Source organism: Sphaeramia orbicularis, chromosome 21 (assembly GCF_902148855.1).
Source record: "Sphaeramia orbicularis chromosome 21, fSphaOr1.1, whole genome shotgun sequence".
Lineage (NCBI taxonomy): Eukaryota > Metazoa > Chordata > Actinopteri > Kurtiformes > Apogonidae > Sphaeramia > Sphaeramia orbicularis.
In genome coordinates this window covers 24,808,861-24,835,328 of record NC_043977.1, presented here as the reverse complement: position 1 = coordinate 24,835,328, position 26,468 = coordinate 24,808,861, and the positions used below count along the sequence as shown (strand labels likewise).

General features: G+C 36.2%; 1 protein-coding gene across 2 annotated transcripts in view; it reads left to right on the top strand.

Annotated features, from left to right (window-relative positions):
* LOC115411890 (rho GTPase-activating protein 6) overlaps positions 1 to 26,468 on the top strand; it is a 28,664-nt gene continuing 2,196 nt past the window's right edge. Inside the window, exons 1-11 of one of the 2 annotated variants that reach the window (XM_030124158.1) lie at positions 1 to 288; positions 14,309 to 14,468; positions 14,612 to 14,683; positions 16,789 to 17,051; positions 17,275 to 17,470; positions 21,407 to 21,462; positions 21,550 to 21,700; positions 21,783 to 21,931; positions 24,295 to 24,474; positions 25,778 to 25,875; positions 26,055 to 26,308. In XM_030124158.1, coding sequence (XP_029980018.1) covers positions 124 to 288; positions 14,309 to 14,468; positions 14,612 to 14,683; positions 16,789 to 17,051; positions 17,275 to 17,470; positions 21,407 to 21,462; positions 21,550 to 21,700; positions 21,783 to 21,931; positions 24,295 to 24,474; positions 25,778 to 25,875; positions 26,055 to 26,308 — 1,744 coding nt within the window. In that variant the 5' untranslated portion in view covers positions 1 to 123. Of the gene's footprint in view, positions 289 to 8,869; positions 9,053 to 14,308; positions 14,469 to 14,611; positions 14,684 to 16,788; positions 17,052 to 17,274; positions 17,471 to 21,406; positions 21,463 to 21,549; positions 21,701 to 21,782; positions 21,932 to 24,294; positions 24,475 to 25,777; positions 25,876 to 26,054; positions 26,309 to 26,468 lie in introns of those variants that run through there. The other variant, XM_030124159.1, reaches the window with a different exon arrangement.

The following is a 26,468-nucleotide window of genomic DNA, read 5'->3' as shown; positions in this document are numbered from 1 at the left end:
GTGACCCACTGGGGACCGGCTGTGCGCGCGCTTAGACGCTCCTGCGCCGTTCCGTTTGGGACCCTGTGGAGAAGTTATGAAATCAAACTTACTTGATCCTAAACCAGGCCAGGTAACGCAGACATGTCGGCTCATGGCCTGCTTAGTACAGTTTTCTCATGCTCGCTGAGCCCAAAAACTATTTCCAAGCGGGGGCTGAGGCAGACCAGGAGTTTGGACCCGGCTCTGATGCGGCATTATGGGACCGAACCGGAGGAGAGGGCGCAGAAGGACGCGTTCACGGTACAGGTGATTTAACTGTCTCTTTGAAAATCTAAAATCCTTTCATGCAAGCTGTGTTATCATTATTATTAGTATGACAGGTATGATAAAAGAGTCTCAGACGTTTTCATGTTTTGTGTTTTCGGGTTTATTTCCTCTAGACAAAAATCCGCCATAAAAATGTAATTCCTAGAACAGTGAAGTGAACATATGAGCTGGCAAAGAATTGCACAAACTCTGAATCCAATGCAGGAAGTTGCTGGAATTCCCTGAAGAGTGATGCAGCTTTGTGCAGGACTGTGGTTTTTTCTTTCATCATAATGACAACATTTTGATTTATACTCACCATCTGTCCCTTATATCTTACACAGCACTTATAGATCTTTTTTGTTTAAATCATGGCTTTCTGAAACTATTACAGCAGCTCCGAAACTGTGACTAATGGGCTAAAACTGTCTACTTTTGTGGGTCTTGATGAATTACAGTTCTGTGGTCAGTGACGCCAAAAGTGATTCAAACATGATGTCAGTTTGTACATGCACTGACTTGCTCGCATGTTTGAACGTTTCTCAACCCTGCCACATTTGGAAAGTGCTCACTGAGACTAAAGTAAAAACATACTTACATCACAGTAAGGTGCGGCTCTTGGAAAAGTTTGGAAGTGACTGAGATTTGCAAAACAGGGCCATAAATGAACTGCTGATTTATAAATTTGAAAAAAATAAAATGTAAATATGAGTTTCTTTTTGCTCTTTCTCTATTTACTGTGGTTTCTTTTGTGGTTGCTCAAAATCCACAAAACCCAAACAAGTCTTGATCTCAAATTAAATGATTATTATTACTTTTTTTTATATAATTATCATAATATGTCGTCGTAGCACAGTAACTGTTATATAAGCAGCCTTTCTCTTATTCACAAGGGGCACCAATGCCTGAATTATTATCACATATTCCAGCCTGAGTCAGTGCAACAGATGACGTCACACTCTGTCTGTCCAAATTGTCCCTTAGTGTGTAGAAATCTGCCGTTCTTAATCTGGTTCTCATGGTAACGCTGTTTGTTTAGTATAACGGAAATGTATTACATATGACACTGTAATAGACTCGTAATGAATGCCAGGTATCTGGTCTCTGTTACAGCCATCAACAAAGTCAGATCTTACAGCCAGAGCCCTTAGAAATGTAATCACAGTAAATCTGTACGAAGCTGATTAACTATACAGACAGCCATGTGCCAGAGAGGATATCGAATGCAATTTATGGGTTTGGGGTGCCTGTTGCCCACAGTATTTGACCAAGCATTGTCAAAATTAAAATGGCAACCCTGCTGCAGAAAGCAATCTCAGATATTTTCTAAAAGGTAGGCGTATAGTCTGTTTTTGTTTTTTTGTTTTTTTTCTTTAATACAACACAAATGTAGGTACAGCCAGTGCACAGAATAACCACATTACTATTGTTACACTTAGTGGAACCCCAGCCAACTGAACTGAGGTAGAGGTGTGAGATTCTTCCTGGACGCTCACATGACACCCTGTCAGCTTACACTGACATTAAGTATGTGCCATACTGTATGTAAAGCCCACTCCAAGTCAGCAACTCAGTAATGTAATTAAAGTCACATTTTTGGGGTGTACGAATATCAATATCAAACAAGTGGTGTCAGGCACAACAAACCCAACCCCTCACACGTATTGTAGATTAGTCTGGCATTGATCCAGCTGATGTCATCATGTCTATGCATGTGGTGATGTCAGCATATCAGTTGCCTCTATATATGTGCCAAGTCTGAAGTAAATTGAAACAAAATGGATGTATTTATAGACATTTGAAATTTTCCCCATTATAAGTAAATGGGAGAAGAAAAAGATTTTAAAAATTCATAATAAAAAAAAAAAAGAACTTTGACCTACTTTTCCCAAAATATAAACCCAATACACATGTACACATGTAAACCCAATTTGGTGTGAATTCAACCAATAGTTTTGCTGCTACAGATGTGTGAAATTTATAAATAAATGGGGAAAAAAAGATTTTATTAATTTACCCCCGCCAAGGAGGTTATGTTTTTGCTGGTGTTGGTTTGTCTGTTTGTCTGTCTGTCTGTCTGTTTATCTATCTGTCTGTGTGCAAGATAACTCAAAAAGTTATGAATGGATTTGGATGAAAATTTCAAGAAATGTTGACACTGGCACAAGGAACAAATGATTCAATTTTGGTGGTGATCTGGGGGGGGGGGGGGGGGGGGGTCTGCCCTCTCCAAGTGCTTCTAGGTAATAAAAAAATTGAACTTTGACCTACTTTTCCCAAAATGTAAACATATCTGTTTTGGGTCACTGGCAATCTATAAACCCAATTTTGTGTGAATTCAACCAATAGTTTTGCTGCTACAGACATTTGAAATTTCACCCATTGTAAGTAAATGGGAAAAAAAAAAGATTTTAAAAATTCATAAAAATTTTTTTTAACTTTGACCTACTGTTCCCAAAAGTAAATATATCTATTTTGGGTCACTGGCAATCTATAAACTAAATTTGGTGTGAACTGAAGCAATTGTTTTGCTGCTAGAATGTTAACAAACAAAGAAACAAACAAACAGAACCAAAAACAATACCCCTTGCCTCCTCTTCAGGGGCGGGGTACTACTCAAGAGTTCATTCAGGGACAGTATTATTTATGAGGTCATTGCAACGTGACTGAAGTAAGGTTGAAAGTTTATCCTCCGTGGCACAAAACCCTATGGCCCTTCCGCTACACCCCAGCCCCAATGTTACGGTATGAGACTCTGTGACATGGATATGTCCTGCAGCTCAAGGTGTTGTCTTGTAAAAATGTTCTTTACTGATTTTTAAAACCTTTGAGTCTACGTTTATTGCTTTGTAAAGATCACAAAGCTTAGCGGGTGCCATGGCTACAGTCAGTGAAGACCCATCATTAGTAGGGGTCAGCTGGTGTATACCCTGGAGGCTGGTGTTTAACCTAATTTATGCTCAGTGTTATGCTTTGTTTGTGATATATGATTCAAATGATCAACAACTGGTAACACAAGTATTTGGAGCACGACCATGGCACAAAACCTAGTTCTTTCCATTGTTTAAAAAGACCTCATACTGACCTTATGCTTTCCATAGGTTGAATACCACCGTGCTCTATTAGAGGTGTACTCACTCAGGGTCTAGTGTGAGCTGAGATGGAAAGCAGAGACATCTGGTTTACATGAAGAAAGCCTCAACTCTTATTTCTCACAGTTGAGCAGCATGACCTGATCCTTGGCTACAGTCCCTCAGGCACATATTTCTTCCCACAGGAGATTGACCGTTTGCATGGCAAGATACCAAACGTGCTGGCTTATACCACAGTATTGCAGCATCCAGTCTGTGTCTGACAAAGATAAAATACACAATATGTTAGATTTAAACATGCATATGTCTATAAATAACGGTTTAATAGTGGTCTTAAGTACGGTTGTACCTTTAAATTGTTACATAAGTATCTATACAGCATGACCTACTTTGTTTAAGCCAAAGGAGACTCAGGTTTTAGCTGGATACTAGAATGACTACATTCAGAAAACAATACATTGGCCAAACAAAATGCAACCTGTCTCTGTAAAGAAAAGAAAGAAGCCAAATGGTGGTGAGTTACACTGGGGTGTCCAATGTGCCCTTGGATGACAAAATATGCTTTAACTCTGTTTACATTGTTACCTGATTCTTCTTGAGGCATGTAGGCCTATTTTTCTGGCTGTATCTCCGATGATGCAGAGAAAGTAACATTTGACAGGCACTGTTGGATTGTTGGGGTGAAATGTCACCTGCATTACTTTGAGCTCCGTGGAGGAGAAACAGCCTGAGGGGCCAAGAACTTGCACAAAACTACTTGAAGAAAAATGAACTCAAGAGGTAATTCTTCTTTTTCCAGATTCCAGATTCCTCTCACAGAAAATGTAAGATAAAACTTAAATAAAACTTAAAAATAGACAAACAGAAGTGTCATATAAGTACTTGTCAACTGTGGTTGCTTTTTTCTCTTGGCTGTCAGAATGGGTAATAAAAAAATATTATCAGACTGATGCAGCTGTTGGTTGGTAAACTGACAATACGCTGTGATTTAAGACCAGACAATACCTGCTGCAGCTGCTCTGCAACGCACTTCCACATGCCCCTTGATTTTTTATTTAAAAATGAATTATATAGAAATTGTGATATATTATCTCATTTGAATTTTAATTATTTATTTTGCTCAGTCCCATAGGTCTTTTATCAGTATATTTGTTAGATTAAACCACATGCAAAAGAGATGCTGAATCACACCAGGTACCTGTTAGGAATATTTAAATGCATTTTCCTGTATTACCCCGCACCCCCGAAGGGGAGGCAAGGGGTACTGTTTTTGGTTTGGTTCATTTGTTTGTTTGTTTGTTAACACTCTAGCAGCAAAATTTTTGATTTAATTCCTACCAAATTGGGTTTATAGATTGCCAGTGACCCAGGGTAGATCTGATTACATTTTGGGAAAAGTAGATCAAAGTTAAAATTTTTTACGAATTTTTAAAATCTTTTTTTTTCCCCATTTACTTATAATGGGCAAAATTTCATACATCTGTAGTAGCAGAACTGTTACTTGAATTCATACCAAATTTGGTTTATAGATCACCAGTGACTCAGAATAGATGTGGTCACATTTTGGTAAAAGTAAGTCAAAGTTCAAATTTTTCAGAATTTTTTAAATTACTTTTTCCCCATTTACTTATAATAATTTTGTTTCAATTTACTTCAAACTTGGCACATATACAGAGGCACTTCATATACTGACATCAGCACATGCATAGACATGATGACATCAGCTGGATTGATGCCAAAATAATCTACAATGCATGTGAGGGGCGGGGTTTGTTGTGCCTGGCACCACTTGTTTGTGTTTTTTTCAGATACAATTCTAATTTGTAAAATATGACACATAATATATATTTATATCTACAGAAGCACACAATATGAGTCTAAATCACTACATGAGCATACTATGGGTGCAATGCAGTCCAAATAGGGGCTTGAACCCTTTATTTTTATCCTGTGAGCTTGAACTTTGGCATTTTGAGTCCAACATTTATGGGTGTCTAGGGAGGCTCACACTGAACATCACTGCAGAGTTTGATCATTTTGGCTGCATTTGTTATGGAGTTATAGTGTGAGTATAATCACAACAAAACAAATATGCAGACACACGCAGTTCAACTCTGTCAGGTTAATTATTATGGTTGAAAAACACACATTTATTCTGTATTAAAAACATCATCCACAGCTGCGTGGCTCAACATGTCTAACCATGATTGCCGTCTCTTTAAATGCCAAAAAAATATGTAGTTACTGGTATGCCGACAATGGATTATAGGTTAAAATTCTTCAGACTTTAGAGACTTTTATGTCTAAAACTCTTGGTCAGAGTCTCAAGTGAATGAAGATTCCTCCACCCAACACTGCCTTCCAAATGGTTTGTTTCTGACATGTTTCCTGTTTATCGTCAGCCTGCATAGTATTAAACAACCTCATTTTAACTCTGCAGTTGTGGAAAGCCAACCACAGTGAGGAAGCAGCACACTGAACTGAACTGAACTGAACTGTTTCAATGGTAACTACTTCAAAAAAAAAGAAGAAAAGTGTATAAAAATGTTAAATATGATAATGCAGTCAAACATAGATGTACTATCCGCGCTGCCCTGCACCGTATAAAAAGAACATTAGTCGACTGTTCATGGAATAAAATGCATCTGTAAAACACATATTTGTTTGAAAAATAACTCACTTAGGCATGAAGCATGCAAAAAGGTTATTTCATTGACCCGGGGCTGATTCTCCCTTTGCGTGTTGGTACTGGATCTCATGGAACTCTATATTTTCTTTATACCTGCATCATTCAGACAGCTGCTCATACAGTCTTACCACGTTTCTTTGACTTGTTCTTCAATAGTAGACGTTTCCACTGGACACTGCGGACATGCACGCTTAACTTCATTCCCATGTTGCATCTGTCCAAACTTGACAACTGACTCGTACAGAGGTCGAGTTCTTAAACAATCTGACAGGACTGTGTTATGAGTTTAGAAATATATCTGTAGGAGCTATTTGTCCATTTAGATTTTTGTTCAAAGTTAATTTACGTTTTTGTTTAGTAATTTAGTATTTTTGCTAATTGTTTGCTTTTTTGTTTGTTTAATATTTAGAGTATTTTTTTGTACTTTCATGGTTATTGCTTTCATTCTTTAGTATTTGGCACCTTTTATTTTGTTTTTCTTATTGGTTTAGACTAGGGCTAAAAGATATATCGTATCGATATCTAGATATGGACATTCAAGATATTAATATCGGAAAAGCAACGATATAAACGATATAGATTTCCCCCGCGCTCACCCTGCATGTACAGCTCTGGAAGTCACAACAAATTTCATTTATTCGTACTTTATGTTAATGTTGATGACTGGCAGTAAGTTCTTATAAATAAAACTGCACTTTTCACATTCTTTTGTATTATGATGTTTGTATTTTTCTGAAAAATGCTTGGTTTTCACTGAACCCGTAGTCATATCGTATCATATCGATATCGAGATATCTGGCATGAATATCGAGGTATGAAATTTTTTCCATATCGTTCAACCCTAGTTTAGACCGTGGGCACCTGGGTATAAATAGGCTGTACCAAGGGAGACCAGCATGCACCTGGGTGGGCCTATGGTTTTATACCAGTCAGTAATAGGGATTTTTTTTTTTTTTTTTTTTTATTGGCACAAAGCAAATTTACATATCAAGAATGGGGAAATATTACAGAAGAGCACAGAAATACATGAGGAGACATGGTGGAATGGTGAAACAGAACTATTGCAAATATCTGAAACAAAATAAACAAAAAGATTAAGACATTTGAAGTGTAATGAAAATGGAGGAACAGAAAAATAAATAAATAATCTGACTGGACAATAGAGCACAAATAGCTAAGGCAAGATATAATTAAAAAAGCAAGGACTTAGATAAACTAGAAGAAAGTTTTCTGGCTTTTTTGGACATATTTACCAGTCAGTCACATTCAGTCAGCCAGAATGACAGGATGAGCAGGAGAGGCAGCAAATAGGCCTTAATTGTTGTTTGCCTGCAAAACCTAAGACTAAAACACTTAAAATACATCTATGGAATGGATTGTGTTTTTGACTGCGCAAGCCACAAACCAATGGTTCATCTACTGGTTATTTGAGTTATGTTAACTCTTTCATGCATGAATTATGAGAACCCTAATGGGTCAAAACGCAGTAATGTCCCATCAGAGAGCGAAATTTAATTGATTGCCATTCCAACATTTATTTCAATATAAAGTAGCTCCTTGTTTTGGATAATTCCTTATGGTCCAAGTAAAGCAAAAATGAATTTAAAAGTAAAAATGTGGGTCAAATTGTCTCTAAAATGTCCCTTCAGAGAGATTTTGAATACCGTTTTTTGACCTTAATCAAGATATTTTTCCTGGGTGTTTTTATTCCTCTGTAGGCATGAAAAAAACAATGCAATTGAAAATTTTTTTATGAACCTATTTTTCATGGAGTTGCAAAAATATTCACTCAGCTGGACATCATGCATTTAATTTTTGAAGCAAAGAAACATGTATTTCCTGATACACTGTGTGAAAAGTATGATTTTTTTTTTTTTTAATCCTGCTAATCTGGTGTTTTCTTACACTTTAACATATTCTTATATTAGTTATTATTCACTTTATGGAGATAATATGCAAAAAAACAAAACAAAACATTTTTGTTTAAGAAAAATGGTTAATTACAGTCTATTAACTATAACAAGCAATTGATTTACACTCAAACATGTTACTGCAGATCAGATTTATCAAGAACAGCAAAGTTACAGTTATAGTGTATGGGATGATGCATAGGCGTCCACTGTGTTGGCTGATACGGAACTAAAACAATAAAATCCATGAATATACAAGAGAACAGCTGTCGAATAACTGTCCACTGTAGTGACCACTATGCATGAAAGGGTTAAAGTCTTAAGTTCAGTCATTTTTAAGTTGGTTTAATTCTGATGACAAATAGTCACTACAATATTTTCTTTTTTTTTTTCTTTCTTTTTTTTTTTTTTATTAAGTAACTCGGATTTTTTAAATAATATGCTACTGATTCAGATAGATGTCATTAAAAACAAACAAAAAAAAGTTTCATCTTTTTTTGCAGTCTAAGCGAAACGACCGGAACAAAGGATTATGGGTATTGTAGTTTTTTTTGGTACGCTGCCTTCCATGCAGCATAAACATTTAGTTTTTAATTTGTCATAAATTAAATACTGTAACAGATTATTCTTACAGCTGTCTGACTTGCTTCTTCCAGTCTGCTTCTTTTTATTTTATTTTTATTTTTATTTTTTTTAATTTTTTTACGTGATCAGTCAACTGTGTGGAGGTAAAATAATACTTTCCCTTTGACTTCCCTGCTGAGTGTCTTTTGTTTAGTTGTGACCTGACACTATGGGCACTGACCCCTCCCGTCAACCCCTCCCAATCCACTTATTAGTCGCAGTGTTATTCATTGGGATTCCGTCCTGTCTTTGGTGCACGCTGTGAGACCGGGGCCGTAGCCGCAAGCAGGGGATGCATCATGGGAAATGCGCATATTCGCTCCAGTCAGATATTAAAGTTTGGAGAGGTGGCTTTAGGTCTGTGGCGGGTGGAGACTTAACTGTCTGAAACGGCGACAGCAGCGCCTGACATGGGTAATCCTCTTCTGCAGAAAGACATTGTGTATCTTGTAAGTAGCTGGTGTTTCCTGCTTGTCCAAGTGGCAATCAAAAGTGAAATACCTTTTTTTTTTTTTAATTTCCTTCGCATAGGAGTTACTGTGATGCCCTTTGATGTATGTTTGTTTGTTTACCTGTAAACAGAAAATCTACATGCACTAAAATGAAAAACTTTGCAGGAGTTTTGTGCGTAATTCTGTTTGCAAACCAGCAAAACATCAGAAGGTTATGGGGCCTTGGCGGAGGTGTACGCTGTGTGTGACGTTCACTTGTAGCCTAGTGTGGAATTTACTCAAAAAGAAACAAAATGCATGTAAAAAAATATTGCATGAACATGTTTTGTATGAATATTTTGTACTTTCATGCAGTAAACTCAATGCATTATGTCATTGTGGTTTCCATTCATACACTTGCTGCTTAAGTCCTTATTGATATTAGATGACCATTCATTTTTAATAACATGTCAAATAAGGAGAATAATCTGCACAGTACAGTTTGGAAAGAATAACAGGAAGTGAATCAGCATTTTCTTGTTCCGGTATGATACTAACAGAAAACCCACCACAGTTATTTTATTTTTATCAACATTAGCAAATACATTTTATATCCGTGTAAGTACATTCTAAACGTGTAGTTTCAGTTTAATATATCATACATTTAATTTACTGTTTCTCTACAACAACAAAACTTTCTGTTGCACAGTGCTGTTCCTGTCATGTCCCATTGAATGGTTTCCTGAACATTGAGGAATATTCATCACCTCTATTTCAAGTGTGACTGTTTGGTGCAGCCCAATCTGGCCTTTCAATCTCACTATATTGTATGAGCTACCTTGCATGTTTCCTCTCATTGTATTTGAGGAGGTGAAAAAAACAAAAAAAAAAAGCTTTCTGTTGTTGCAAAGCTTTGAATTAAGTGCTAGTTATGGGTAACTCAAGGTCCCTTGTCTGTGTTCATTACAATAGGAGTGTGTTAGGGGACATTAGGTGGACAGGTGAAAGTTCTGAATGCAGTAAGGAAGTAAACAAATAGAAATGACTGGAACGAATCACGATTTTTTGTCAGGGAAACAAATTTGTACAGAAATGCACAAGTCAAGCAGTAAAAGTTTGATCCGAACCTGGTTACACCCATCAGTGCATATACTACGCTAACATTCAAACACCTAAACAGCTACCGGTGAAAAAGTTAAAAGTATCTACTAGTCCAGGGATGTCAAACTCATTTTAGTTCAGGGGCCACATTCAGCCCAATTTGATCTCAAGTGGGCCGGACCAGTAAAATATTAACCGTGAAAAAGTCAAATTATGTTATGATCAGGTTGACATCTACAAAGTTTCCTTAAAAATCTGAAACACATGAACAACTTGAATTGTCTTAAGAAAAAAAAAAGTGCTTGGGGTTTCAGTAGCAGTCAGGATTATTCTTAAGCACTGGAAAACACCTAAAACCCCACAGTTTAAAGAATGGGTCAACAGGGTGATAAAGACTGCTTCATATGAATGTATGCTTCATAAGGTCAATAACAGGGATGGAGCCACAGCACCAGTTTGGGTCTTACATAACTATGACTGACAGTCAGCAGGATGATAGTTGAACTACTTCCCTCATGTATTTAATTAACCCTTTCATGCACGAATTATGAGAACCTTAGTCAAGATTTTTTTCTTCAGTGTTTAGCCATGAAAAAAACAATGCGATCGAGTTTTTTGTTTCTATGGAGTTACAAAAATATCCATGCATTTAATTTTTGAAGTAAAGAAACATGTGTTTAAAACCCAATATCAGAGAGTTATATGAAAACAATGAAATAAAAACATTTTTAATGCTGCTAATCTGATGTCTTCTCACATTTTAACATATTCTAATGCTAGTAATTACTCACTTCATGGAGATAATATGCAAAAAAAAAAAAACTCCTTGTCTAACAAATAACAATTGATTGACACTCAAACATGTTAGTGCAGATCAGGTTTATCAAGAACAGCAAAGTTACAGTAATTATCTGAATTACAGTGTATGGGATGGTGCATAAGTATCCACTGTGTTGGCTGATATGGAACTAAAACAACAAAACCCATGAATATACAAGAGAACAGCTGGAGAAGAACTGTCCATTGGAGTGGACAGTGCATGAAAGGGTTAATTATTAATTAATTAATTAATTAATTAATTACTTATCTATTTTATTTTTTATTTTTATTTTATTTATTTTTTTTTTTTCCTTGAGCCCTTCCACGCTTTGTAGTTTTTTTTTTTTTTTTTGTTTTTTTTTTATACTTTTCATGTATGTACAGAAGCCCTCAATGTTATTACTAAGCAACATTGTATGAATGTCATGATCCAAGTGAAAACTCTAATAAAAAACTTGAATTATAAAAAAAAAGGGGAAAAAAAGTGCAATTTTAACAATATTATGCCTCTGTTTTATCAGTTTATCGTTTATACATGTGCATTACAATCGCACAAAACATTTAGTAACAGGCAGAGTATTGGTAAAATTGCATTTACTTTTCTTAAGAAATTTCCATTTGCTCATATTTGTTCAGGTTTTTTGTTAAAATATAGTTTGATAATGTCAACATTTTCATGTAATTTTACTTTTTTACACTAAAAAACACAAAGAGAGAATTTGGGGTTTTCATTATTTAGAAGTTATTATGATAATATTTTACTGGTCTGACCCACTTCAGATCTAATTAGACTGTACGCGTCTGTATGTGGAACGTGAATTAAAATGATTTCGACACCATTGATTGTTAATATCTTAAGTGTAAATTTCACAAATTCATCCCATGGGCCGGATTGGACCCTTTGGTGGGCTGGATTTGGCCCATGGGCCACATGTTTGACACCTGTGTACTAGTCTAAAATGTTTGACCTTTGACCTTTTGACTGACTATTCCTACCAATACATTTAGATACTGTTAAATGGATACTAATAAAGACATATTAATATAGTTTCTCAGCTTTTCATTGGCATCAGATGTGATCCATTTGGACACTGGGAGGCTCTGTGGTGAAGGTGGAAACACCTTTATTGCATTTATTGATCAATAAAACCCATGTAGTTTGACAAATGACAGAAACATATTTGGTGGAAAAAGTCTCTTTCTCCATAAGTTTTCCCTTTATTGATACAATAACATTTGAATGTACTCAACACTTTGAGGAATATCTACATTTGCAGTATATTAAATAAATGAAAATACTTGATTTTCACTGAAAAATTACCAAATTCAAAGGGAATGTTTTAATAGATGGTGATAAATTCCTCAGGAAAGCTTTCATGTGGAGACAGAAAAGTGTTTAAGGGTTAAATCAACTTAAAAAGCTAAACGCAACAATTTGTTCAAGACTAATTGGATTGAACAAATGATCAATAATAATTTAAGTTGAGGTAGAAGGGGTTCTCGAAAGTCAACTGAAACAAATTATATATTTCCATTTATCAAATACTTAAATTTTCTTTTGGGAAAAAAAAACCAAAACATTTCTTCCATCTCTCTGTTATTGTGCTGAGGTCAAGTAGATTATTTAGTGAAGGGATTGGGGAAGTAATAGTTTAAGAAGAGGTCATGTGACATGTCTGTAGTTACTGCTGTCATACTTAAGATAAGTGAGTTGCTAAAATAATATTACACCAATGTGCTCTAAATAATACCTGTAGCTGTACGATAAATGTACATATCTTTGATTTGAGGATGTCACTTTACTGGCACAGACATCCTGTGGGAACGAAGCTTACTCACATCAGATAGGAGGAAATTTTCCATTACTGTATGGTCACACGAGTGGAATGTCTGCAGTAAATGGTGAGATAAAAGCAGTGTAAACAATGTGAATGCAATACAAAGTTGAGTGTATGGGAATAACCACGTTCGGTTCTCAGCTCTAGATTGTGCTTGAATACAGTATGTCTTAGAGTCACAGTCACCGGTGTCATGTTGAAATAATACAAGTGAGGCAAAAAATGTGATTTTATTTGTTGTTCTTTTGCTGTGTGTAGCCTGCGCCTCATCTACCAGCTTTGTTTATTTTTTTCTGACACTATTTCAGATTAGAGGACACAAAAATATGATTATGCAGAAAAGCCTTGTTAAAACAGAGCTGCAAATTGGCAGCTGACTAACTTGGCTGGAGGATGTTATTTTGAATCAGTATGTGATGAAGGAATAGAGTCAGATCAGGTCTTTAACTGCCAGTTATAAATGTGCCAAGAGCTGGCAACTGTCACTTATTTAGATTAACAAAAAAAAAAAAAAGAAAAGAAACCAAACAATGCACTCTTTATTCAAACAAACATGAAACAGTTGTTATTGTTACCTATTATTCTAAGAAGTACCCGCCGTCTAGCTGTGGTTTCGATTGTGTATTATATGAGGGGGTTTTTTTTTGGCCTTGTACTGTAAACATCAGGGCAGACATATTCATCATGTGTGAATTTAATCTCTAGCTTGTCATATTGTATGTTTACTAGGAAAAGTATGCCACTGTAGCTCAGCCCTAATTCTGATTTAATAGGAGTGAGCCATTTAAGTGTAAGCCTTATCCTGATAATGAGTTACTAAGCCTCTTTAGTACATGGCTCATATGATTGGCTTGACTGTACTGGATCAAAGCCCCTGTAATCTCTAACATGAAGATGCTCAAAGGTTGAGGCCTTCAGATCAGATTATTTGTTCCATTATTAGTGCTTTACCCCCAGAAACTGTGTTGATCGCAGTTTCTATCAATGAAGAGCTGAGGTATGTTGTACTGGTGATGGATTATTCGATATTGTGTGGGGCATAAAAGTAGAATAACAAACAGATATTTCCCTTTTAATGGTTTATGGAAAAGTGTTTTTTATTGTTAATAAGCATCTTTTAGTAACTTGTGACAGAGGATAATCTACTCTAATCTGTGGAGCAAATCGGCTCTTGCTTTGGCTAAATTACTTCCAAACAATCTTAACAGTGGAGCAGCAACAGGGGATCTGCCAGAGATTACACTTCATGTCAGGAAAACATAATTCCCTTGTCTGCAAACAGAAAATCAAGTTGTTTTTTTTAATTACATAGGCATACAATTCAAATGCTACATGCTGATATAAAGCAGGTAACAGCATTTAGTACATTTTCTGTAACTGTCAGCATCTGATATTTATTTTAAGGGTTAATTGTACATTAGAGGATTAATGTCGTGTCATTTAATATCATTTGCATAAAAGGCATCTGTCAGTTAACACATTGTGAGGTGTGTATTATGTTTGTGTGTGTCCTCAGGGTGACTTCACTTGGAACAGCGTGTCAGGGCGTAGTGTTGGCCTGAAGCCTGTGCCGTTGCAAAGCCTCTCAGAACTGGAGAGGGTTCGTCTCCAGGATGTGGCCCTCAGGAGATTGCTTCAGGATCATGACCTCAGCTGCCACATCACCATCCCTAAATGTATTAAAACAGACACAGATAACAACCCTCCTCCTTAAAACTCAATTTACAATTCTTTCCCAGGATATAATTTCTGAAATGCATGCAACACATTAAATATTTAACATTGTCTTGTCTTGTCATGTTAACATTTGTCTTTTCAGATGACCATAAGCATAAAAAGTCACTCAGACAGAAGTTGGATTCATTATCTAAGGAGAAAAGTAAAGACAAAGGTAATGTGGGTCTGGATTTAATCTCTATAGTGTTTTTACAGTGTTTTAAGACACTCTTAACACAGTGTTTTTCTACCTTGGGGTTACCTGGAATTCAAATGGGGTCGCCTGAAATTTCTAGTAATTGATAAAAATAAAAATAAAAACTTACTAATAAAAACTATATGGTGAGTTAAGAGAGGCAATCACTGTAAAAAAAAAATCCTGTTGTTTTTATGGAAAAAAACTGGCAGCTGTGGTTTCCAGAACAATACTTTAAAAAACACATCCAACTGTAAACATATTTACGGCGTAATATGTAGATTTAACATTTTAAATATGTAGATTTAAATGGTAAATGGACTGCACTTATTTAGCACATTTTATCCACCTTCATGGTGTCCAAAGCGCTTTCCAAAGCCACCAGGTCCAACTGGGAGCAATTTAGGGTTCAGTGTCTTCCATGGACACTTTGACATATGGACAGTTGGAGCCAGGATTCAAACCACCAACCCTTTGGTTACTGGATGAGCCACTCTACCAACCCATTAATTTACAAATTTAAAATGTTAAATTGTTAAATGTTTACTTTTTTTTAAAAAAACTTTTTTATATTAAAAAAAAAAAAAGAAAAAAGCAAATAGGCCATTATTTCAACATTATGGTCTTGCAGTTTAAACAACACCACAATGTTTTTCAACTTACAGTTTTATTTTCTAAAAACAATAGAAATACATAATTTCTACAAACAAATCTGGTTTTGTTCACATGCTCTTCCTGTAAAAACTACAGCTGTATTTGATTTAATCATTAAATCAAAAATCTTTTCAAATGAACAACTTTGCATCATATTGTCACTTACAGTTTTTTTATGTTGCAATTTTACAACTTTTTGGTGTTGATTCTACAGTCATTTTTTTACAGTGCATAAAAGACATGAGTAACTGTGAAGCTGAAACTGAAGCACTGTGGTACTGTTTATCTTTCAAATGTTCATTGTGGTCGGTTTAAGATGCTGCAGCTCTTTTATAATTCATAGTTTGAGTTCTTGTTTGTTCAGTATTAATTGTCAGCCTTGTAAACACAAGCTGGACTGACTGTACATATCCTGACCAAGGAAAATATATTCTCACTTTTGTGCAGTAATCTCAAAGTGGCTATTCTGCCTCTGTCCATAATAATATATATTATACAGACTAAATGTCATCTAAAATTAATGTTTATTTGGAACATAGTATAGCAAACTATTACATGATCAAAAACAAATTAATTTTAGCAAAAAAATGTCTCAGAATGTCTGGGGTCGCCAGAAATTTGTGATGTTAAAATGGGGTCACGAGCCAAAAAAGTTTGGGAACCACTGCTCTAACATGAGTACAGGAGAAATTTCAGTGCTCCTTTTCAAAACCTTCAACACACACTATCATAGTTACCCTTTCCAGATGAATGAAGGTGCACACAGTCCCTTTTTTGGGCTTTGGTAGAGTTACTGATTCCTGTCAGACATTTATTCACTTCCAGTTTCTAGCCTAGTCTGCGTCTGACACTTGAAAAACCACTTTGATCCTTTTGGGCTGAATCCGTATAGAATCACTAAAGCAGACATTCTCAGCATTTTATACCCGTGGAGCTCTGACTGATCCGAATCTACAGTGCAGTAAAGAAGTCTCAGAGGAGCTGTGAGTTGCCCTGCCTACTGCAACAATCTGGCAGGAAAGTGATGTTTTCTGTCAGACAGTCAGGGGAAATAACAAAAACAATCTTAAATAGTGGTGGTTCATTCATTATAGTCTATCCTCTGGCAAGGCCGGCCTCCTCTTTCCTCTCATGTCCTTTTGTTTACAAAGCCACTTCAAAAAGAATGTGCGCTGCAAAACCCTGCTGGTAGTTTTCTTCAGATATTGTTCTTTGAGCAGCGTTTATCTAATTGGTCAAGCTTTGAATATGAAGAACAAATGTACACAATTGTTAGACTCTGTACAGAAAATAGATATAATAAGATCCTTTGGGTAAAAAAAAGGGCAACAGAAGTGGTGTATCTAGGATCTAATTTAACATCTCTCAGTTGACTAGCAGCCAACAAGATGAACTTTAAGTCTCCCTGTGTCATCCTCTCGCTCACACAGAGACCATGCCCCAAGCGTTTGGTATACCACTGTCACAGGTCATATCCAACGACCGAACACACAAGCAGCGGCATGATCCCTTGCGGGGCGAGCACAGTGACCCCAGTGAATTGATGCTATCCTTCCTCCACCTCACGTCCAACTTCAAAAGGGCTAACAAAGAGCTTTCCAGCAGCAACTCGTCGCTTAGCTCTACTTCTGAGACCCCTAATGAGTCACCTCTGCCCAGCACAGCAGACACAGCGCCAAGGACACACAGGAGGGTAGGCTTTTCTGTCAATAAACCTGACACTGTGTCATGAAGCAACAGGGGATCTGTCTGCCTACATTTGCACACTTGATTTCTCTGGAAATTTGTGACCTTTTTGGCTATTCTCTCAGTGAGAGGAGGTGGTGTGGCCGTTAACAGGACTGCACAGCGGTTTCTCACTAACAACATCAGCTGCGCATCCGTTCAGTGTATTCTTGTTACCTCTCTTTTGACAGGGTGGGGTGTCTGTGGATTGCATCACTGACCTTGACGATAACCAGTCTCGTCTCTTGGAGGCGCTCCAGCTGTCTCTGCCTGTCGAGGCGGCTGAAAAGAGGAAGAAGCGCCAAGACAAAAAGCTGAGCCTCAACCCTATTTACAGACAGGTGCCGAGGGTTGTTGATCTCTGCTGCCAATACCTGGAAAAATACGGTACTCATTTTTAAAGTTCAACATCTACACTTAACACTTGGGCCATATGAGGAGAGTCTGCAGTGTCTGATAACGTTGTTCAATATTGCAATGACACTATGACTTGCAGTAAATGACTAACTTCGCCATCGCCACCAATTTGACACACATTAGTCTGTTATAATGAAGCTGTTTGCTAGCTTCATTCTGTAGTCTCGTTCTCATTTCTCTATTTAATGATAATAATAATAATAATAATAATAATAATAATAATAATAATAATAACTAAAAAAGCACTCGGAGAGCCCAGACCTCTGCCAAGGCAAATCAGTGCCCCCCATCACCACCAAAATGTAATCATTTGTTCCTTGTGCCAGTATCAACATTTCCTGAAATTTTCATCCAAATCCATCCATAACTTTTTGAGTTATCTTGCGCACGGACAGACAGACAGACAGACTAACCAACAATGGCAAAAACATAACCTCCTTGGCAATAATAATAATAATAATAATAATAATAATAATAATAATAATAATTATTATTATTATTATTATTATTATTATAACTACAAAAGCACTCGGAGAGCCCAGACGTCCGCCAAGGCAAATCATTGCCCCCCCCGATCACCACCAAAATGTAATCATTTGTTCCTTGTGCCAGTATCAACATTTCCTGAACTTTTCATCCAAATATGTCCGTAACTTTTTGAGTTATTTGCACACGGACAGACAGACAGACAGACAGACAGACAGACTAACCAACGCCAGCAAAAACATAACCTCCTTGGCAATAATCATAATAATAATAATAATAATAATAATGATGATGATGATGATGATGATAATAATAATAATAATAATAATAATAATAATAATAATAATAGCTTTATTTATGTAGCACCTTTAAAAATGAAGTTTACAAAGTGCTTTGACAGACAAAGCAGAAGGGCACAACAGCAGGATACAAGATGCAAGCAAAGACACTAAAACAGAAAACAACACGTTAACAGAGATATGTACCGCAAACGCAAAAACATGACACTTCAAATAAATTGTGTGAATCAGAGTAAAGAGGGCAGGGATAACATAACATGATGCTGTCAAATCAATGTAAAAATGAAGGAGTGAGATAAAACAACATCATGTATGAGAATATAAATTAGTAACCAAACCGGATAAAATTAAAAATTAAAAAGGGACAAACATCACATAAAAGCAAGTCTATGAAAATGTGTTTAAAGAAGTGATTTAAAAGATGTCACTGATTCCACAAGCCTTATCTCCTCGGGCAGGCTGTTCCAAAGTCGAGAGGCCCATTTTGCACTTCCCGACTCCTTCCTCTTCACTCCTCCTGCTTTTGACCCTGAAATTGATCTGAAAGTCCCATCTTTAAAGGTGTCTAAATTCTTAAAATGCACTTCAAAGGGCAAAGAGTGAGGACAGGGGTCTCAAGTATTCTCTGGTGGATCCTTTGTCTTCTCAACAAAGAGTTATGATACCCTGGGATATAAAGCATAGCACTAGTTGGACTTTAAAAATAGAAATCAATTGTAATAGTTCAAGTACAAGTTTAAGAAATCTTTATTATCCCCAAGGTCTGCATTCAGAAACAACAGTAGTAGCAAAAAAAAAAAACAATAAATAACCTAAATGTCACACTGAGTCATTTAAAAGTCAAAAGCAGCAGGAACAAAGAAGGCTTCAGTCTGTTTGTCCTGCATTTTGGCTTTGAAAATCTGCAACCAGATGGAAGCAAAACAAACTCTCTGTGGAGGGAATGGCTTGGGTCAGCCAAGATTGACTGAGCTTTCTTCACAGATCTCATATTAAAAAGGTGAGGGAGATCAAGCAATGAACTATGATATGCCGCCGATTTTACTGCACGTCTTTACAAGGATTTGCAGTCGGTTTCTCTTTCTAAGAACCAAAGACCCAAACTGATCAATAAAAGAACAAGTACTGATTCAATAAAACAAGAACAAAAGATGTGCTTAAAAGTCTGGGGAATGTTAAGATCAGTGAGTTATTTATTTAAAATGACTACAGGGTGGGGAAGCAAAATTTACAATGAACATTTAGTTGTTTTTTCTCAGCAGGCACTACGTCAATTGTTTTGAAACCAAACATATATTGATGTCATAATCATACCTAACACTATTATCCATACCTTTTCAGAAACTTTTGCCCATATGAGTAATCAGGAAAGCAAACGTCAAAGAGTGTGTGATTTGCTGAATGCACTCGTCACACCAAAGGAGATTTCAAAAATAGTTGGAGTGTCCATAAAGACTGTTTATAATGTAAAGAAGAGAATGACTATGAGCAAAACTATTACGAGAAAGTCTGGAAGTGGAGGAAGCAACAAAAAACATACCAAAGCTTTTATTAAAGCTCTCAAATCCAAAATCCTAAAGGATCCAACCAAATCCATGAGAAAAATGGCAATTGAACTTGAGGTAGACAACAAGACCGTTAGAAATGCAGTAAAATATGATTTGAAGATTTAAATTCTCATGACTTTCAATAAACTAATTGGTCATACACTGTCTTTCAATCCGTGCCTCAAAATATTGTAAATTTTGCTTCCCCACCCTGTAAATATACGATCAAACTTGTCTTAATCCAAAAAATAAAAAAACAATGTATGAGATCCCCATATAACCTGAACGAAAAGTTAATTAGAAGTTTGCATTCAGATTCAGATAACTTTATTTATCCCATAGGGGCAATTCAGTTCGCAGACATGGGTCGCAGCAGGACAGGATATTTGATGAGTGTTTTTCAACCTTGGGGTCGTGACCCCACGTGGAGTTGCCTGGAATTCAAATTGGGTTGCCTGAAATTTCTAAAAATTGATAAATAAATTTTAAAAAATTATTAGTAAAAAATATATATGGGGAGTTATACATAAAAGACATGACAAACTTTGAAGCTGAAACTGAAGCACTGTGGTACTGTTTATCTTTCAAATGTTCATTGTGGTCAGTTTCAGATGCTGCAGCTCTTTCATAATTTATAGTTTGAGTTCTTGTTTGTTCAGTATTAATTGTCAGCCTTGTAAATACAAGTTGGACTGACTGTACATATCCTGACCAAGGAAAATCAAACTCTCACTTTATGCAGTAATCTACACCTGGCTTTTCTGCCTCCATCCATAATAATATATATTATATAGACTAAATGTCATGTTATATTAGTGTTTATTTGCAACATAATATAGCAAACTATTACATGATCAAAACCCAATTAATTTTAGCAAAACAATGGTTCTGTTTTGAATGTCTGGGGTCGTCAGAAATTTGTGATGTTAAAATGGGATTACGAGCCAAAAAAGGCTGGGAACCACTGCATTAGACACACATTCCACAATATAATACACTCAGATCTGTCAATGAAAAGGACAGGTGAAGGGTCCAGCCATAAAGTGCAACTGCATCAATAAATAGATAAAATGCATTTAAAACCTAAAAACAACTCATGTAAATGCACAGTGTACCCTACACTACACATTACGCACTGTCACTAGCATTTCAAAGCCAACATAAACACTGCTCTGCTAATTAAATACAAAGTACAGCTGTATTCTCTAACTAAATAGCAGATGACAGATGATGCAGTGGTTCCATACATCATATTTTACTGATATATATTTAAAATGACAGCTCAGAGGCAGGGATGTCTCATTTTCTTAAATGCATCTTGCCTCATGTCTCCTCCACTTTGGAAATGAGAAACTGTTCAGTATAAATGCATGGTTCGTGTAAATAACATAAATTAATCCTTTTCATCCTCGGACATCCTCTCACCCAGCTCTACTGTAAACCATAAGAACAGTGAAAATAGAAATGTAAATAGTGTAGTCTGGACACATACTGTATGAACCCTATGAATGACTTTGACTCTAAATGCTCATTATTTTTCTTTTGGCACTAAGAGCATCTTCATTTTTGTTCAGGTCTACAGACAGTTGGTATTTTCCGCGTTGGAAGTTCCAAGAAAAGAGTACGCCAGGTAAGATTTCAAAAGGCTGGCTTCAAAATGTCAGATGTTTTTGCCCTCTTTTCCTCATTAAAACAGTCAATATAATATTTCATCCAGCTTCGTGAGGAGTTCGACCAGGGATGGGAGGTACATTTAGATGAGGAGCACTGTGTCCATGACGTTGCCGCATTGCTTAAAGAATTCCTCCGAGACATGCCGGACCCACTGCTGACGAGAGAACTCTACACAGCCTTCATCAACACAATATGTGAGGACCGCAGACAAACAAAGTCAACAAATCACCATATTTCTGGTGCGGTTTAATGACTGGGTGACTTCTTTTTCTGCAGTGCTGGATTATTCAGACCAAGAGAGCGCCATCCAGCTCCTGATGTTTCTGCTTCCTCCCTGTAACAGTGACACACTACAGCGCCTCCTTTGCTTGTTGTCCACAGTGGCTATGCATGCAGATGACAGCATAGACAAGGAGGGACATGAGGTATGGACATTTCAGCAAACAAAAATACAGCATATATATTTTAGTCACAATCCTATTTTGACGTTATTGTGAGAATAAACATCTGAGGAACAGCTCCTGTGACAGCACATCATTTATTTTTGATAATTCAACCAGCAATCTATTAAAGAATTGAGTAGCTATCACAGACTAATACTGAATAACAGAACTAATGAATGCCACTGAAAGGCAGGAGGCCAGATGTGTGTTCCATCTGCAGCCTCTAATTTGAATAAAGTGCTGAACCAAAGAGAAGTGACATACAGTAATGCATAATAGGTTCCACTATGGGTATATTCAGTAAATGATGAAGCAGCACCAACCACCCTGCTGCATATTAATCACACAAGTGCTGTGCTTCTGCATACACTGTTCTGTACAGTCATAATTTGTTGACGCCACAGTTTATGTGTTGTAAATAACAACTACAGATACAGCGGGTGCTGTCGCCCCTCTATGTGCACATTACCTAGCAATTTGTAGCAGTCAAGTTAAAGTCCTTTTGTGCGGCAATGATCATCTAATTTGTGTTAATCACGCTGTTTGACTTTAAATCGGCATAATGGAGAGTAATTGTTTCCCATGGATTAAAACTGGTTTTGTCTTGGCCTCCGTCCTAGAACATGCATACTGTTATTAAAAAAAAAAAGAAAAAAAAAGAAGAATAAGAAGTCAGCCAGTTCTCTTTGAACTAGGCAAACAGCAACTTTATTGATAGTGGCTGGTCTGTATTAGGTGCACATTCCCAACATTTCCTTCTCTTATGTGTTGCTTTATGCGTCTTAAGAGCTTCTGTTGCTTCATTTGAGGTAACGGGGAATTGAATAGAAAATGAAAGGCAACTTTAAAGCAGCTTCATTAACCCTCATTTTTTGCGGTAACTCTACATTTAACATGTGAAAAGGGATTTATAGGCATTTTTATAATATTTTCCTGTGCATTTTGCATTTTTCAATGAAAAAAAAGCAAATTCATAGGTTTTTATAACAAAACAGAAAAAAATGAATGAATATTGTGAAAAATTACATTCTACATTCACTAGAGAGCCCCTGAACTTCCAAATGGGTCATATCTGATGCCACTGAAAAGCTGAACTATTTCAATGCACTGATAGGATTAGTGGTGCACAAGTTCTAAAATATTTTAGTTAGTTTATTTCAGTCATATGCATTTCAAAACTACAGAAGAAGAGAGAAATAATACAATTTGACTGAAAAAGGCTCAGGCAGAAGCAAAGTTTATTAATGCCCGCCTACTTTACAGCTTGAGCGGCACAATACATGGTGTCAAGTAGAAAGACAAAAAAAAAACAAAACATATATACAGTTGTGGAAAAAATTATTACACCACCCTTGTTTTCTTCAATTTCTTGTTCATTTTAATGCCTGGTACGACTAAAGGTACATTTGTTTGGACTAATATAATGACAACAAAAATAGCTCATAAGAGTTTAATTTCGGAGCTGATATCTAACCATTTTTTGTGTTTTCTTGATGATAATCAAAATCACTTAAGTTCTTACATCAATAGTTATGCCAGTGTACTGACAAAAACAGTGCTTTTAGACATTCCATATTTTCTTTTCTGTCTGTTTTAGTCACATGACACACACAGGAGTTAGTACTTGATTGCATAACCATTGTTTTTGATGACTTTTGATGGTCTAATAATTTTTTCTGCAGCTGTATATATTCTTCTCTCTTTCCAGTTACAGCCATAACTTATATAACAAATATAGATGGATTTAATGCTTTTTTGAACATATCAAAGGAAGTACATTGCTGAAGTTTTTAATTAGCACTATTCCACAGTTGAACCCCTTTAAAAGAAATACATCTTCTTTTAACTTCTTTTTTTTGTTTTTGTAACATATATTTGCATTCATCTCTCAATTCATATTTACTTTCAGACACTATAAAAAACTTTTTCATACAATCTGGTGGCGTTTTGTTTTTTTGCTTTAAACATAATTTACATTGTTCTATAATAAACCAAGTCTCTAAACTTCAAAACATGACAATTTAAAAATAAAGGATTAGTATGATCATAATATCCTGCTTTATTTATGATACGTATGGCTCGTTTTTGTTGTAGAACTATTTTATCAGTTGCGGTTTTAAAAGTAGATCCCCATAATTCAACACAATAAGTTAAATAAGGAGGTATCAGTGAGCAGTAAATTAAATATAAACCTTTGTGATTTAGCTCGTCTTTTGCTTTGTACATATTTTTAGGCATCAGTGGCTGTTTAGATCTTTGAGGATTCATTTTAATTTAAGTCACAACAGTAAAAAGAACATCAGTGACTGGTCATGTATATAAACTCTATCTTTTGTTTACTTCAGATAACAGGAAATAAGATGACGTCACTTAATTTAGCCACCATCTTTGGACCGAACCTCCTACACAAGCAAAAAAACTCAGATAAAGAGTTTGTGGTGGAGAGTTTTGCCCGTGCAGAGGAGAGTTCAGCCATCATCAGCGTGGTTCAAAGGATGATCAATACATATGAAACACTATTTATGGTAAGTGCCCTTTACTCTAAATGCAATGTTATTTGTCAGTCTGAAAGTATTTAAACAAGGTACTGCTTAAGACAGCCCGAGGTTTATTTGGTGAATGGACTTGTCCTCTTAGACTTGTCTTCTCTCAGCATAAAAAATGTTTATAGGTCGGTCATTCTTAAGCTTAATACAGTGGAGCCATCTAATGAAATGTAAACACTAACTTTATGGGTTTCCAGAGCGACTAAGTGTTTATGTGCTTATTAAACAGACTTGTATTACAATAAAACTAGGAAACCATGTCATTTGATTTTCACTCTTGAACCTTCAAGCGCTTAACTGAGTGAAGGCACTGTGCAGTACATGGCAAGAGAAAGACCTTGGTGGAGAAGTTAATACATGTCATTTGGGTCTTTGGTTCATTCATAGAAGACTGGGAGCAAGGTCAGAATCCTCCCCTTCATTATGTTTTCTTTCTTTTACGAGAAGCCGAAGTGCAAATGCGCTTAATTGGAGTTTCTGAGAATTATCTATTAACAAAGGCAAAAAAGCCCATTAGACATTTGCTATGCATCATTAGTGCAGCTTTTCTAAGCTGCAGTTAATTTCTTTCTGTTTATACAAGCAACATGCCCTCTGTGGTACATAGTACATCATAATACTGTGTAACCATAAGAAACCTATGCATTGTTTCATGTTTCATTGTTTCGTATCATGTATGATATTAGTACTGGTATTGTCAGTCTCATTATTTCACTTACTTCAGGATTCTATATCTATTTCTCCTTTTGGTTTTTAGAAAATAATGAAGGATCAGTGTCATTTAGTTTCCAGAGCATGATTGGAAAACCATTCAATATTTTTTTTCAACTGAATCCTTTTACTGTTTGTCTGTCATCTGTTCATGCCGTCTGCCATACAGTCATTATTTAGTTTCTAGAGAATGAGAAAACCATTCAATATTTTTCCGTCATCTACTTGAGAGACTACTGAACTGCTCTTTAGTATCCTCTCAAGTATTACTTTTCATTGTTATGGGGGTCTGTGGGATACACCATCCTATGAAATATGGAGTTTATTTCTATTTTGGGGTTAATGTAACCTGTCATTTCATCTTATTATTATTTGTGTTATGCGTATGTCTTCATTGATCATATTCAGTATTAGCTTAAGACAGAAACAAAAAAGAAACCTGAAGAAGATTCCGCTGACAAACATCTATCTGTGTTTGAAAATCACTGAAATCTGAAGTCACAAAAACTTAATCTTACACTTGTCAGTGCTTGTTATGCACTTCAGTGAATCCAAGTATTTGTACTTCTAGGTTCCCGCTGACTTGCAGAATGAGGTGCTCATGAGTTTGCTTGAAACCGATCCTGACGTTGTGGATTATTTACTGCGAAGGAAGGCCTCTCAGTACTCGTGAGTTTTTGTCGTTTGTGTGTCCTGTCCCAGTGTCCAAACAAGTATTCAAACAAACACAATAAAGTCGCTGCTTATGGCCTGATGGCATGTTTTTAGGACAGTGTTTTTTCATAACAGATATTATTTGCTTGTTAGTATTCAAACAAACAGATTTACATTTGCATTTGTTTGTGCAGAGATCCAGGTCTGCTTAGACCAGAAGAGTCCTTCTGTCTGACTGAGAGACACTTATCCAGTGACTCTGTCAAAGCCTCCAGTGGAGAAGTGTCTCCCTATGACAACAACTCCCCGGTTTTGACCGATCGGCTGATGTGTAAATACCCAGAAGACGACAGCCCATTCTCAGCCACTGTCACCACACTCTCAGGGCATTTCAAACCCAAAGGTGCTTCATCTGGAAAAAGCTCTCCCACACTTTCAGCAGATAAAGGTGATGCACATTTATTGATCCACTTCCATTTCTTCTACTTTCACTGTTGAATATTATACCTTATAACAAAATGAATAGAAAAGTTAATTTTAGTTTGTTAGTTTCTATTTTGATTTATGCTTTTAGCTGAATGATAAGTCATTTTACTTTTATTTTGGTT